Source organism: Solanum lycopersicum, chromosome 3, assembly GCF_036512215.1.
Source record: "Solanum lycopersicum chromosome 3, SLM_r2.1".
NCBI lineage: Eukaryota > Viridiplantae > Streptophyta > Magnoliopsida > Solanales > Solanaceae > Solanum > Solanum lycopersicum.
Window position 1 is genome coordinate 3,492,349 of NC_090802.1, and position 14,696 is coordinate 3,507,044.

Here is a 14,696-nt window from a genome sequence, read left to right on the forward strand (position 1 = left end):
TTGAAAAACTTATTAAATCACAGAAGATATATTTATATCGAGTGAAATACTTTTAAGGATAATGTTTAACATGGAGCAAACTTTGCTGAATTCCATATCGTTAGGACTAAACAACTATTTAAAACACATATGAACATTTTATCATATTTTTATTTATTGCACATTTTCAAACTCTATAAAATAAGTATAAAAATTTCATATATTTTTTAAAATATCTTCTATTTTATTCAAAACTAATTTTAATGATTAAATATTTAAAATAAGTCAATCTGACTCGAGAAAAATGAAAAAAAAAAGAAGAAACCAGTACTTCAAAACAACCAAACCAAAGTAAAGAAGGCGCGGAGCATTTTTCGCCACCGATTATATTTTATAAAAATAAATTATTTTGACATATTTTTGTTGCCTTTTTTTGTACTATTAACTTCCGTCTTTGTTACAATTCAACACTTTAATGCTGAATATGACATATAATACAAGCAAAACGTAACGTCCAAGTAATGGAAACGCCATTTCTGCATGACTTCTCCGGCTACCACAACCGGCTTGTTGGTCACGACGGTGATTACCGACCGGTTAAAGACCTGAAAGAACGGTGGATTGTATTCTGGATCGAGACAGTGAAGCTATGGGAGATTGGAGGCCCAATTGCTTTCAATGTCCTTTGTCAATACGGGACCTACTCCATTACCGTTGCTTTTTGTGGTCATCTTGGTGCTGTTGAGCTCTCTGCTATTTCTGTTGCTCAAAACGTTATTGGTACTTTCTCTTTTGGCTTCATGGTTCGTAACTTCTCATATATTATCTGCTCGATCCAACTTTCATTGTTGATTATATAAATTAGAAATTAAAATGCATGCTCACAACAATTTCCGGTGAATTTTCCGGCAATAATGATTTTCTAAGATGTAGCGGTATAATTGAATGAGTGTGTGTAATACGAAACAATATAAAGTCACTTTGGTTCCTAATTTATTCAACTTGAGTTAATATTTGAGAAAATTTAACAATTCTCTTTCGGCTTCATGGATCGTATTTCTGTTTTTCCTTTGCTACTACTGATTATTCTGTAATTCTAGTTTCTTATTTGGGAATTTGTGGTAAAATTTGTGTAGTTGGGCATGGGGAGTGCGCTGGAGACACTGTGTGGACAGGCATTTGGTGCTGGGCAAATACATATGCTTGGGATTTACACATAACGGTCGATGGTTATTCTGTTGTTTAGTACATTCCTTCTGTTGCCAATGTATATTTTTGCAACTCCGCTGCTTAAGTTCTTAGGCCAAGAACATGAAATGGCTGTTCTTGCTGGGAAATTTGTCCTGTTGTCAATTCCCGAGTTGTATTCACTGGCGGTCACTATTCCCACTTCAAAATTTCTCCAAGCCCAAAGTAAAGTTCGTGTGGTGGCTTGGATTGGTTTTGTGGATCTCTTACTCCATGCTCTTCTGCTATGGCTGTTCATATATGTATTCAAGTTGGGTACAGATGGGGCTGCATTAGCATTTAATATTACGGGCTGGGCGGACGCAATAGCTCAATTTATTTACGTGGTTGGTTGGTGTAAGGATGCATGGACGGGATGGTCTTTGTCGGCATTAAATGAGATTTGGGCATTTGTTAGACTCTCAGTTGCTTCAGCTGTCATGTTATGCCTTGAAATGTGGTACATGATGAGTATTATTATACTCACTGGACATCTCAAGGATGCAGTTATTGCTGTTGGATCCCTCTCTATTTGGTGAATTTGTGTCCTTTTTCTCTTTTCTTTTACAATGGCAGTGTAAAGCCAACTTGTGTGTAGATCGCCTGTTTAACCAATGTGCCGAGAACTCTGTCTAACAAGACTTAGACAGATGGGTAAAAGTTCATTTTTGCATTTGTTTATCGACATTAACCTCTCAATGATTAAGCCCATTCAAATAAATTTTAACACTCACTGACAGTGAAGCATCAACTTTTATCAACAGGCACTTTATTTAGAGAATAGAAAGAATTCTAAGTTTAACTGTCTTGTGCTAAGTTTGTGGTTTAGTGTACAGATTTCAATAAGATGAAAATGTTGTACTACTTTTATTAAACATGCATCAATCTTTTTGTTCTCTTTCTTTTCGTCTTTCAGTATGAATGTTGATGGATGGGAAGAGATGGTGTTTATTGGAATCAATGCTGCCATAAGGTAATTAAGTCTAAAAGCTTGTGGCAAAATGTACTACATTTATTTTTGGGGTTTGTTTTAATGCATTGTCTCTCTCTCAGTATTCGAGTCTCTAATGAGCTTGGGCTAGGTCATCCCTGGGCTACCAAATATAGTGTATATATCACAGTGTTTCAGTCACTCCTCATTGGGATACTCTGCATGATAATTGTACTGGCCGTAAAAAATCATCTAGCTATTTTTTTCACAAACAGCAAGGATTTGCAACAAGCCGTTGCAGATCTTGCTTGGCTTCTTGGAATAACCATGCTTCTTAACAGTGTTCAACCTGTAATATCAGGTATTGCTTTTATTCCAACTTCACTGTTTCTATGGTTAGAAGTGTGTTCGTCTTTGTAGTCCTTATTGTGGCAAATATATTGTTTTACAGGTGTTGCTATAGGAGGTGGATGGCAAGGTTTAGTGGCCTATATCAATCTAGGATCCTACTATGTTTTTGGTATTCCTCTGGGATATTTGCTTGGTTATGTGGCTGACTATGGAGTCGTGGTAAATAAACTCTCGTTCCGATAGTTACATATGACAAATACATCAAATTTTAATCTCACTCGACATTTATAAGCATCTTATTATAGGAAACACCTTGTTTTAGCATCTCATAACTTTTTGAACCTAAAATAATTATGATAGAAATTTAACTTATCCCAATTATGAATTTATCTTGCAGGGACTATGGGCAGGAATGATAGCAGGACTTGCTTTGCAGACACTGCTACTCTCCTTTGTACTCTATAGAATTGATTGGAATAAAGAGGTAAGTTAAACAGTTGATGATTTTCTCTAACTAAACTCCAAAAAATTGTGCTTGGTATTAGATGCACGTCCTCTGTAAAATGATTATCTCGTAGCGTAAGAATTTTGTTTGAAAGTCACTGCACAGAGGGTGAATTTTCTATTTCTCCTCTTCTCTTTGAAAAAAGTTGCAGACGAAGCAAAACTAGTTGCACTTATTTTGTTGCAGATTGTGTTTCGGTATGATGAAGTCTGTCATGTGTAATAATAGAAAAAATGAACTGCAGGTTGAGCAATCGGCAGAGCGCCTACGCAAGTGGGGAGGTCAAGACTTTGAAGCTGAGGAAAGTCTTATTCCAGAGCCTACGAAAGCCTTACCATAAGAGTGAGATTTTGCAGTGACTTCAGAGGATGAAGAGTCTTTATCTTTGTTTTTTTGTTAACCAGTTAATGACAACTAGACCAGGCTAGTATTTACTCTAACATTGTGACTTGTGAGTTGGGGCTATTAGTTTTAATAGGAATGTAGCTGCAATTTAGAACATTAGGCTAATATGTTTGTTTGTTTTGCTCTTTCACCATCCTCACACTTTTGATTCGCAAACTCCATTTTTCAAATATAAAATTGATTCAACTAAGAGATATCCTTTCAAATAACTTGTGTCATTCTTTTGGGGCAATGAATTAGGTGTAAACCTTCCCCTTTCTTGACAACAATAATATATTCGGTGTAATTTCACGTGTAGAGTTTTAGAGGTTTAATATATAAAACTAGCTTTTTTCTATATTGTGAAGGTAAGAAATTGGTTTTCTATAGCTCAAGTGATTACGGAAACAAATAAGTTGTTCTGATAATAATCACGAATGTAAAACAATTACTTAGAATCGAATATAACTTATTTTTGCAAATACAAATGCTCAAAGGACAAAGGATAAAATTGTTTAAATAAAAAGAGTACTTCCATGACTATTATAAAAAACATATAATTACATTGATTTTGATTAGTTAAATTACGACAATTTAAAAAGTTATTATGCTATTTATAGGTAGAATAGTTGAAACTCTTATAAATTGTCTAGTTTTGGTTAATGTCTAGCTAAATTTTAGGTTGGCTTAATTTGGTAATTTGGTAGTCTAAACCTTCTTACTTCTTAGATGTTGATGTATGCACTCTCATTTATGCGTGTGAGAAGGAAGAAAAATAAAATAGTTTTCAAGGGGAGGATTGGCGCGTCGTGATCCAAAAATTTGTTGCGCTCAAATCGCACACGCAAATACATGTAATCGTTTAAGTATTAAAGTGATTTTTTCTAAAAGCCGAATATTGTGCCCACAGAAACTTACGCTTAAAATCACTCAATTTCTCTAACTTTCAAAACACAAGTGTATTCAAAATTTTAAAAGTAATTTAGTTTCTAATTCTTAAGTTGTAAGGAACAATGTAACAAACGCGACTCAATTTCAAGGGTTAATGAAAGAGTGATTGAGTAAAGTTCAGGGCTGCAACTTTTATCAGGAATCATTTAATCAATATTATTTATAATTCCTAGAATTTGAATTCACAAGCGAAATTATAATTCCTCTTTGCTACACGGAGTGGATACAGAGATGCTTAAGTGACATTTCTTCAACCTTCTTCCTTGCTTTTTTTCGACTAGAATCTTTTGTGTATCTCATTGTCATTTTTTTTGCTCGTTTCTCCCATTAAGCTCACCTACATAACTAATCATGTTGTTAGCTTGTAAACACTGAAAGACTTAATAAAACTATAAACAAACACATTAAATCCAAGCTTAACTTAAATTACGAGGATTGTTTAGATTTCTAGGCATATAAATATAAGGATATTTTCAACTATTAAATTGCCACGTAAAAATTCGTATAAAAAATGAAAAAAGAGGAATAATTAATAACTAAAATAAGGAAATCTTAGTCGGTTGGAATTGGTAAAGGATTTGTTTTCTTTGACGCTAAGTCACCTTCCGAAAATCTATATAAACCTAAAAAAAAACTTCCTTTAATTCGCAATTTTTTCTCCGTTAGCAATTTCAATCTGCTCTAGGGTTCCTGCTGCTCGTAATCGCCATTTCAAATCCGATCATGTTTTCCTGATTTTGAAGAACCAGTGGTTGATTCAATCGCCGTCTTGAACCATCGGCGTTTTCGTGGTTGTTCGTTCGTCCGTCCGGATTTGAAACCCTAGCTGCAAAGTGCCGATTTGAAGCCTGTTTGAAGATTCTTTGATTTAGCTTGTTTAGTGTTGTTTTGGTACAAATTTACTCTCTGTTTTGTATTCAATAGTTGATTAGATCTGTTACTGTGTTGTATATTTGATAGAATTGTTATTCAGTAATGGCAATTTATTTCAAGTATAAAAGTTCAAAGCGTTTTGATTCTATTCCGATTGTCCGTCCATTTATCTCTGTTTGGGATTTGAAATTAAAAATATTTGAATCGAAGCGTTATGGTAGAGGTAAGGATTTCGATCTTCTTATTACCAATTCACAAAGTAACGAACAATATGTTGATGAAAAGGCTTTGATTGCTAAAAATACTAGCGTTTTGATTCGTCGTGTTCCTGGGCCACCTCTCTTGCCCATAGTAATTCCATCTCTTACTGAATCAAAGCAAGTGTATGAAGAGGAGAGTCATGAGTCTGTTCGTTGTCTAGATTTTGTATGTGATGATTTTGGGGATGATGTATATGCAATTCCAAAAATATTGCCTGTTCAATCAAAACATGATGAGGACACTAAGATCAAGAGTTCAATTGCTACACCAGCCATTGAACACTTCTCTAATGGCTATGGTTTTGGTCCAGGTGAAACGGAATGGAAAAAACCACCTATTCGATACGTGTGTCATCGATGCAATGTGCCTGGACATTATATTCAGCACTGCCCTACAAATGGTGACCCCAGGTATGACATGAAGAAAGTGAAGCCTCCAGCCCCAAGTGGCAGTGGCAGTGGCAGTGTTGGAGTTTTGAAGCATAATGAGGCTGGTGTATCTTCAAAGGGTGTTGAAGGTTTGTCGTCTGCATCCTCTTCTTCAACGAAGAGTTCCTTTAGAGATATACCACGAGAGCTGTATTGCCCATTGTGTAAAGAAATGATGAAAGATGCAGTTATAGCAAGCAAATGTTGTTTCAGTAGTTTTTGTGACGAATGCATTAGGAATCATATTGTGTGTAACTCTAGTTGTGTTTGTGGGGCTAGAAATGTAGTTGTTGATGCGCTCTTGCCTAATCTCACTCTAAGGAGAACAGTGAACAGAATGTTGTCGGAGTCCAGTAACAGTAGTTCAGAGCATGGGGTTAGTGATCCTCTTCCTCGAGTTCAAGATCTTGTGAAGGTGACCACAAAGACTTCAGGGGAGTCATCTGTCGATGAGTTACAACAGAAGAAAAGGAAGAAACCATGTGATGTTGATGTTGTAAACATGAACTGGGGAGTTGCTGCTTATTATCCTGCACATAATACCACAGGCAAAACATTTCGGGGACAGTATGATGAGACCGGAAAAGAAGGTTTCAAAAGGAAGCGCGAGATGAGCATTGATCAGTTTTCTAGTGTAGTTAGTTGTTGAAGGATGAAAATATTTCACATTTTTTGTAATGTTTTCGAATACAAACACTGTTTATGAATACATCAGAAGTATTTTTTTTCTGGTCTCTAAACTTCTTTTTCTGATTTTGAAGTTAACAGAGTACTAATTCATATCATTTATTAATCAGACATAATTGATTAGTCAATTTGACACTCAGTTTACATTCTTGAAAACATGAACATATAATAGAAATTAAAATTATACTTTTAGTTTTATTTACATTTCGCAAAGATAAAAAAAAAATGGAACGCATATAATAAGAGGCTATAAAATAAGCATATCTTTAATGAAAAGAAGCCGCAAATTTAGGTAGAAAGAAGAGCATCATTGACAATTTGTTGGACTTGATATAGCAAAGAGAAACTAATTAGATGGCCACAATTTTGAGTACGTCTTTTTGACCAACTGAACCATTGACAAAGCCTAGTCAATCCCCACAGGTACTGAATAAAAAGAGAACCAAAATATATAAACAATAACATAAGAGAATCAAAAATCCATTACACTTCCATCAAATATAACAAGTGTCGTCACAGTTTGTAACAAACCTCCTAGAAAAAACATTGACTAACAAAAATCATAAGCTTAAATTTTCTAGGCAGCAGCCTTTTGCTTCTTTGGTACACGATAGGCACCAACAACACAAGCGTGGTCTCTTTCAAATGGTTCAAGAGTAACCTGCTCCACTGGTTTAAATTGCTCCGCTTGTAGCTTCTTCACTTCCTGAGCAAACACAGCTTCAGCTGGTACTGTTGAATCAATACAGTTTGCCTGGAAAAATACAGGGGAGCCATGTAAACAATACAGAGAAGAAAGAGCTAAAACCCCAACGGCTCTATACCCGAGCTAAAATTAATGCTTCCAACAGTATCTTTGCATCAGCTTAACAATTATAGAGCAGTGGCTACAAACCTTGATTGAGATAACAAAGTGACCACCAGCTTTCAAGAAGTATGATGCATTCAGAGCTAAAATTCTTGCCTGTTAACAACAAAACTTATTTAAACAGTGCAATATAATCAATACACAACATACTACTGTACTGCCGGACAACAATGAAATCAACTCCAAGAGAGCCACAGACAAACCCTCCTGTTTTAGAATAAAATATCTGCACAGTACTTGACTAGCCACAAAGACTACATATTCAAAGTAACTCTTCTCATAAAATGGAAAGTAAATAGGTTTAAGAAAAAAAGATAATATTAGGTGATGTTTAAAAAAGAACTTAGGATCAGAAAAGGTCTTGCAAAAGAAAAACTAAAATATTGTACTGTTTCATCTAATTCAAATAGAAACAAAAGATCCATGGAAAGAAAATTGGAGAACAAAGAAAGTAATTAAAGTTGAAGCTAAAATTTCAAAATTCAAATAAATAAGACAGCATCAGTAACTCGGTTTAACATCATCCATGAAGTCTTGAAGGGGAATCCGAGTAAATCATCATCTGCTTATCAGTTCAATGTGGAACCAAAAGGAAAAGAAATCGCATTGACAGAGAAGCATTTTCAAAAGGTTTGAACTTCTCAGAAAACATGAAGATAAACATCTAAAAGTTGGGGGAAATTAAGTTCAAGAAAACATTAAAAAAAACATCAAAAATTTGGGGGGAGGATTGAAGTTAGAAATATAAAAAAAGGCACTAAAAACAGAACCAGTCAACAATAGCACAGGTTCGTTGAAGGCCATTGCATAATGTAGACAATCACAATCTGAAATACAAGACCCAACCAAAGAGATGGGCAGTATAATTGTTTCATTAAAGAAAAGATATTAAGTCGATATCAAGTAATCAAGTAAATGAGATATAAAACCCACTACCATAGACAGAAAATGGTCTCAGAAAACACATGCCACAGCAAAATACTATTAGATATCAACAGTCATAAAGGGTCAGACCTGATCAGGTTGAGCAACATCAGAAAATATCACATCCACCATTCCAACCAACATTCTGTATTTGGCTGGGTGTCTAGCATCCTCAATAATGGGAATAACATTAGTACGTTTCTTAGCCATGTTCACCAAGTCCCTTCCACTTCTGTGAGAAAATTCAACAGCATATACAACCCCTTCCTGCAAAGAAATGAGCATCTAATCAAAAACCAGCACTGCCATCAACACTAAATATGATCTGACTCACATACAAAAATACTTACAGGACCAACAAGGTCTGAGACATGAGATACTGTTGTTCCTGAAGCAGCACCCAAGTAAAGGACACGGGCACCTGGTTTCTGGAAGAAATTCAACATAAAAAGAATGTGTGTTATTCTCAAAACAGAGAAAACTACTTTAAAGCTCATGATTTGACAGGACTCAGGAGACAAACTTACAATCCAAATATCATCAACTCCTCCAAGAATTGCAGCTGCTAACTTAGAACGGAAAGGATTCCACACTCTGTATTCGACCTTTGTTCCATCTTCATTCTAAGAATACAACAAATACACAAGTCAATAATCTTGTGCATTAAACAAAATCTGCTATTGAGTTGTTCTGACATACAGAAGTTAACAAGTTTATACTTTATGGATATATTAAGGACGATAATCGCAACAGAACACAATGTAGCGGGAATATGAGCGCAGTAACAGAATCATTATAGTTGTTCAAATTTCTTGCTCTTTCAAAAACGAGCAAGAACAACAACACTTGGATAAACTACATACATCTATTAGATAAACTTGCATTTAAATAACTTTGAATGTAATTTATATGAACAAAACCTCACTTTTAGATCCACTTAATAAAAAGGTTCCTAGCACTAAGCTATGCACATACAAGAAAGACTGAACCTTGCCAGCATTTGGTACCAAGAGTCATAAAAAGACACAGAACAGTAAAAAGTCTTAACCTAAAGATATAAGAAAAGGTTATCACCTGAACAGAAATTCTCTTTTCATTGTAGACAGCTTCACCGGGTACCAAATTCTTAGTACAAAGAGCATCTTCTTTTCCCTTAGCAATGAACACGCCCCCATGTCTATGAGGCTCGACCACAACCTTACTACCACCCTTCATTCCTCCACGTCCCCTTCCTCCACCTCTTCCACCTCTGTCTCCTCTACCTCCTCTACCTCCTCCTCGCTTCATCCCACTTCCTCCACTTCCAAAACCCCCTCTTCCACCACTGAAACCACCTCTACCACCTCGCCCTCCTCTTCCTCCTCCATCTCCTCTACCTCCCCTGAATCCACCACCACCACGACCTGCAAATGTCAGTAAACAAACCATATATTAAAACAAGCACAACTACTATTGTCACTGCTGAGTAAAACTTTATTTCAACACAATTCATACAATCAAGCATTAGAAGTAATTACGTAAAACCAGATATTCATACCTCTAGTTGGTGCAACCATGGCTGCTGCTGCTGGATATTGATGGAAGCAGAGAAGAGTTATCAAGTAGAGCTCTAAAACCCTAATGCTGAGTATCGAAGTTGCAGTCTATCGGATATTTTATACTGCTAATCAGGGTTTAGGGTTTTGCGAGAGGAAATACTTGGTTGCTCAGTTGGGCTTGGGCCGTAAATATGAAGCTTAATGGGCTCCTTTTAATCGAATCAATATGCTTTCATAATGGGCCAATCCTGGATTGATGATGAAATGTGATTTAATCTTAATTTATATATGAAAAAATTACCTGGGTGAGCACTTTTTAATGTGTAAATTAGGTATATAGCATTTTTTATAATAATATTCTCAAGTTATAGCACTACAGTTTGAATTTCATTTGTATAACATTTAATATCTCAAGTTATAGCATTCTAAAAAAATATATAATGTTAATTTTAAATTATTAAAAAGAGTTGTTAAAATAAAAACTAAATTAAAAAAACAGACAAATTAATAATGGAAAATGAGATCTTTTATTAAATAAATTAAATATAATTATTAATTACTGTTAATAATTAGCACGTTTTAATGGATTTTAAATTTTTTTAGATTAGTCAGTTGCCTTAATTCTCTCAAATTAGTTTAAATGATATTAATTTTTGATTTAATTCCTTGAAAAGCTCTACCAAATTGGCATGAACGTACATGTCATTTTGTTTTCCAAAATTTCACAATCTTTTTGAGATTTGCAGATTTTACTTTCATTTTTTATTAGTAGTTGAATAAATTTTGGCGTTGAAAACAATTTGATTTGATTTGATTTGATGGAGAACAATGTGTCGATATTAATAAAACATGGTGGAAAGTGAAATTTATCATATTGATTTTTGTTATAATTTGTTGTTTTAATTATGAATTGTTGGTTTTAATTATATTTATTGTTTTGTACATGTATAAAAGTGTTCGATTTTTTTTTTATTATTGTTAGATCTAAAATATAGTTTGTATGTTCTTTTTTTTGGATAAACAATCAAGTTACGTATGACATTTTGAAAAACGATAAGTAAATATAAATGTGTTTGAGTTGTAATTAAATTGAAGATTCGCGTGTAAGTTGATTTGTGAAGAAAATAGAAAAACGTACATTTATTAACTGGATAAATAATAATTAGATATAATTCTTTGTACAGGTGAAGTATTACAAATGTATAAATAATGTCTGAAAATTATATAAAATTTGTATTTAATGGTAAAACATACTCAGATAATATTCAAAAAGTAAGAAGATATAATTCTGTGTACCGGTGAAGTATGAAAATTGTATTAATTGTGTATGAAATTTATAAGAAACTTGTATTAATTGTGTATGAAAATCTATATTTTGTTAAACTTACAATATATGTTTCTGTTGAAATTATAATATATATTTTGTATAAATTTTGTATAGAAACTATATTCTTTTTGTTTAATTGAAATAGTGTATATGTCAGTGAATGATATATTAAATGTGTATGAAGTTTGTATGAATTATTTTGATAGGTACAGATACAAAATCAGAAATTGGTCCACATTTTAGACCGGTTACAGCAACAAATTCTTTCAACCCAAAATGTAATTTTGTACCATTTACATTCACAACAAACATGTCATCCCTGTCATTTTTAGTTTCAAGAAGAAATATATGTCGTAACATCTGACATTGGATTTTTATGTCATGCAAATCATAAAAAAATTCACAACAGTGTTTCTTGTAAGAATTGTTGAAACTTGTCTTGACCTAGGAAGGTCAACAGATCCGCAAACACATTCATGTTAATACATGAAGACAAATGTATTTGTATCTTCTTCTCCTATAAAATTGGTAAATTAAATTAATACATTTATCAAACTATATAATGTCATATAAAATCATATATATACTGGTATGTTAAATGGACATTCAATTCAATTCATACACAAAGCATACAAAAATTGTACATCAGTTCATACACAATGCATACAAAAATTGTACATCAGTTCATACACAATGCATACAATATTAATACATATTTAATTTTTTTAAAAATAACAATTTATGACTTTTAAACTATAAACTACTACTCAAACAGTACCACTACATTAATTCATACATCAAAATCAGAACATAAAAAATATACAGCTTTAATACTTTTAATAATAGTAAAAAATATGCGACATACAACACTAATACATTATTCATACACTGATATTGTAATAGACAATATAGCATTTCATACACATAGCATACAAAGTTAATACATTAATGCATACATTCCTATAATGAAATATAGTAATTATTTTATACACAAAATCATACAACATTAATACATTATTATTTATCAAAAATCATACTTTGTTGTAATCCAATTATATATTCACAAATCATACAATATTAAATCATACAATATTCGTATATAATTATAATATACAATACTAAAAACTCAACTCATATATAAATCATACAAATTCATACAGTGAATCATACATAAAAAATACATTATTTATTTACACAAAAATTTCATACAGTGAATCATACACAATTCATACATTATTTATTTACACAAAATTTATATTTTAACTATTTTATACCCAAATAACAGAAAATAAAAATAACAGAACATAAAAAAGTTTTAAAAAATTAACTTTTACTAACCTTTGAACTTTTTTTGGGTTTAACTGTTTCTTCTTCTTCTTGTAAATGTAAAGTACCGATTTCAGATGCTCTTGATTTTTTGGATTTTGATTTTATCAACTCTTCCACAAAATCAGATTCAGAATTTGATGATTCCTCGATTTCTTTTCCTTTCCTTTTCTTTCCTCTTTCTTTCGTCCTTTTCTCAGATTCATCTACTTTTTTCTTTTATTTCCCTTTTCTCTTCTTCTCGTTTTCCTTTGGATGTTTGTTTGTTTTTTTTTCTATTGTTGATTTCCCTGATCTAGATTTAACTTTAACAGATGAGATTGAAATTGTGTTTGTGATAAAATTTTGAAAGATGGAGCATGAAAATCGTCTGAGCTTGCTTCTTCATTCAATCTTCTACTTTTTCTCTGGGTTTCGTTGCCTATTTTCGACATTGTACGGCTTGTTTATCGCAAGAGTTGAAGATTTGAGTGCTAAAAATGAAGATTTGAATGCAAATATTTGAGAATTCTTGAAGAAGACTGTTAAGAGAGAAGTTATTTTGAGAGAAAATTTGGTGAAAGTAACAATTTAGGCGTGCGAATTTGGTGAAAAGTTTTGATAGGCGTGCAGATGTAATGATTTTGAAAAGAGTTGGGGAAGAACAAAAATTTGGGGAATATAATTTTTTTTTTTAGATAACGTTTTACCGTTTTAAAAATAAAACTGTAATTTTTTTAGATTTTGATAAAATCCCTATTATTTTGTAGTTATCTTAAAAAAGGTAACTATATAATATTTAATTTAAATTACATTAATTAAGAGTTTTGTTTAAAAAAGGTAACTTAAAATAATAAATTTAATTAACTACATTGGTTTAAATATGGTAATTGAATTATTTAAATAAGTTAATTATTATTTTAAAAAATTAATGAGAATAATATATTATTTCTTGATATGCTATAACATGATAATAATATGCTATAAGTAGTTTATTATTAAAAAGTTTGTTTATAACTTGATATTTAACATCTTAAATGTGTGTGTAGTGTTATTTTTATCTTTTTAATAAATAATTATTAATTTAGTGAATGTTTTTAATTTATTACTATTTCTAATATTATCTAGCAATACTATAATAAATATGCATTATGTATTAAAACTATGCAATATAGATATATTATTAGTGTTTTGAATATTATGTTTATTATATATGTATTAAAATATGTGATAAATATATTATTTATCAATAAATTATATTTATATAATTTTATAAATTATTTTTTGCGATATATATTGAAACTATATTATAAATGTTATTGGTATGAATGATAAATATTTTATTAATATAGCATGTTTAGGTAAGTTATCATTTATATATTGTAAAATGCACTTTTTGTTCTAAAAAAGAATTTAAGTGTCATAAAGTCTTTTTTCTCATGATATACTAGTGACGAAAATTTCATTTTGTGTCGTGTGCCCAAGTTCCAAATATTTATCCATAAAATTATTTTCTAAGTGGTGTTAGCTGAATAATTTTATAAAATTTATCTAAAATAAGTTATACATATTTATTTGGTAGTAAATTAACTTATTAAGTGTAGAAATGCCTAATAATTGTTTATGTTGATAAATTGTAAGTGGTTAAATCACTTCAGATTTTTGCTCTAAAAAATTGTAGGAAAAATTATTTAATTAGACAAACATTTTTAATTTGAAATAATTACATATTGTCTCATCAATTAATAGTTTTAAGTCAATTATATCTATATATATATGTATTTTTGCTATAAGATACACTACAACAAATTATATCTAATTTTAACTTAGAGAATATAGGGGAAAGGTAAGAGAGAATAGAGTCAGATACATGTGAACCACTTAGAGAATATGTATCTAGAACAAATTATATCTAATTTTAACTTGATGTATATGAGATACACACTTATATTTTATAGTAATCATATTACCTTCTTGAACTATTTCAAAATGAAATTAAGATCACCCTAAAATGTTATATTCAGATTTATTGTGTAAAGTAAAACACGTACCAACACATGTTTAATATGTGTATTTTCTATTTAAATTTATTTATTATTTACTTTTTATGCTCTTCTTCATTTTATTATCATCTATTATTTTTCACAATTAAAATAA

General features: G+C 31.6%; 2 protein-coding genes, 1 non-coding gene and 1 pseudogene across 3 annotated transcripts; 2 read left to right on the forward strand and 2 right to left on the reverse strand.

Annotated features, from left to right (window-relative positions):
• The first annotated feature begins 399 nt into the window (after positions 1-399).
• Positions 400-3,735, forward strand: LOC101261785 (protein DETOXIFICATION 35-like; annotated as a pseudogene).
• A 1,127-nt stretch (positions 3,736-4,862) lies between these two features.
• LOC101246898 (E3 ubiquitin ligase PARAQUAT TOLERANCE 3-like) lies at positions 4,863-6,630 on the forward strand. Its single transcript, XM_004234414.5, has 2 exons — positions 4,863-5,219; positions 5,773-6,630. The coding sequence occupies exon 2, from the start codon at positions 5,880-5,882 to the stop codon at positions 6,537-6,539; it is 660 nt and encodes a 219-aa protein (XP_004234462.3). The 5' UTR covers positions 4,863-5,219; positions 5,773-5,879; the 3' UTR covers positions 6,540-6,630.
• A 411-nt stretch (positions 6,631-7,041) lies between these two features.
• On the reverse strand, positions 7,042-10,092 carry LOC101261490 (rRNA 2'-O-methyltransferase fibrillarin 2-like). Its single transcript, XM_004234382.5, has 7 exons — positions 9,907-10,092; positions 9,444-9,772; positions 8,897-8,992; positions 8,720-8,797; positions 8,460-8,636; positions 7,473-7,541; positions 7,042-7,331 (listed from the first exon to the last, which is right to left on the reverse strand). The coding sequence occupies exons 1-7, from the start codon at positions 9,923-9,925 to the stop codon at positions 7,155-7,157; spliced, it is 945 nt and encodes a 314-aa protein (XP_004234430.1). The 5' UTR covers positions 9,926-10,092; the 3' UTR covers positions 7,042-7,154.
• LOC112941227 (small nucleolar RNA snoR60) lies at positions 7,943-8,013 on the reverse strand. The gene has a single exon (XR_003246324.1). It is a non-coding gene; the product is annotated as a small nucleolar RNA snoR60 (small nucleolar RNA).
• Positions 10,093-14,696: the final 4,604 nt, after the last annotated feature.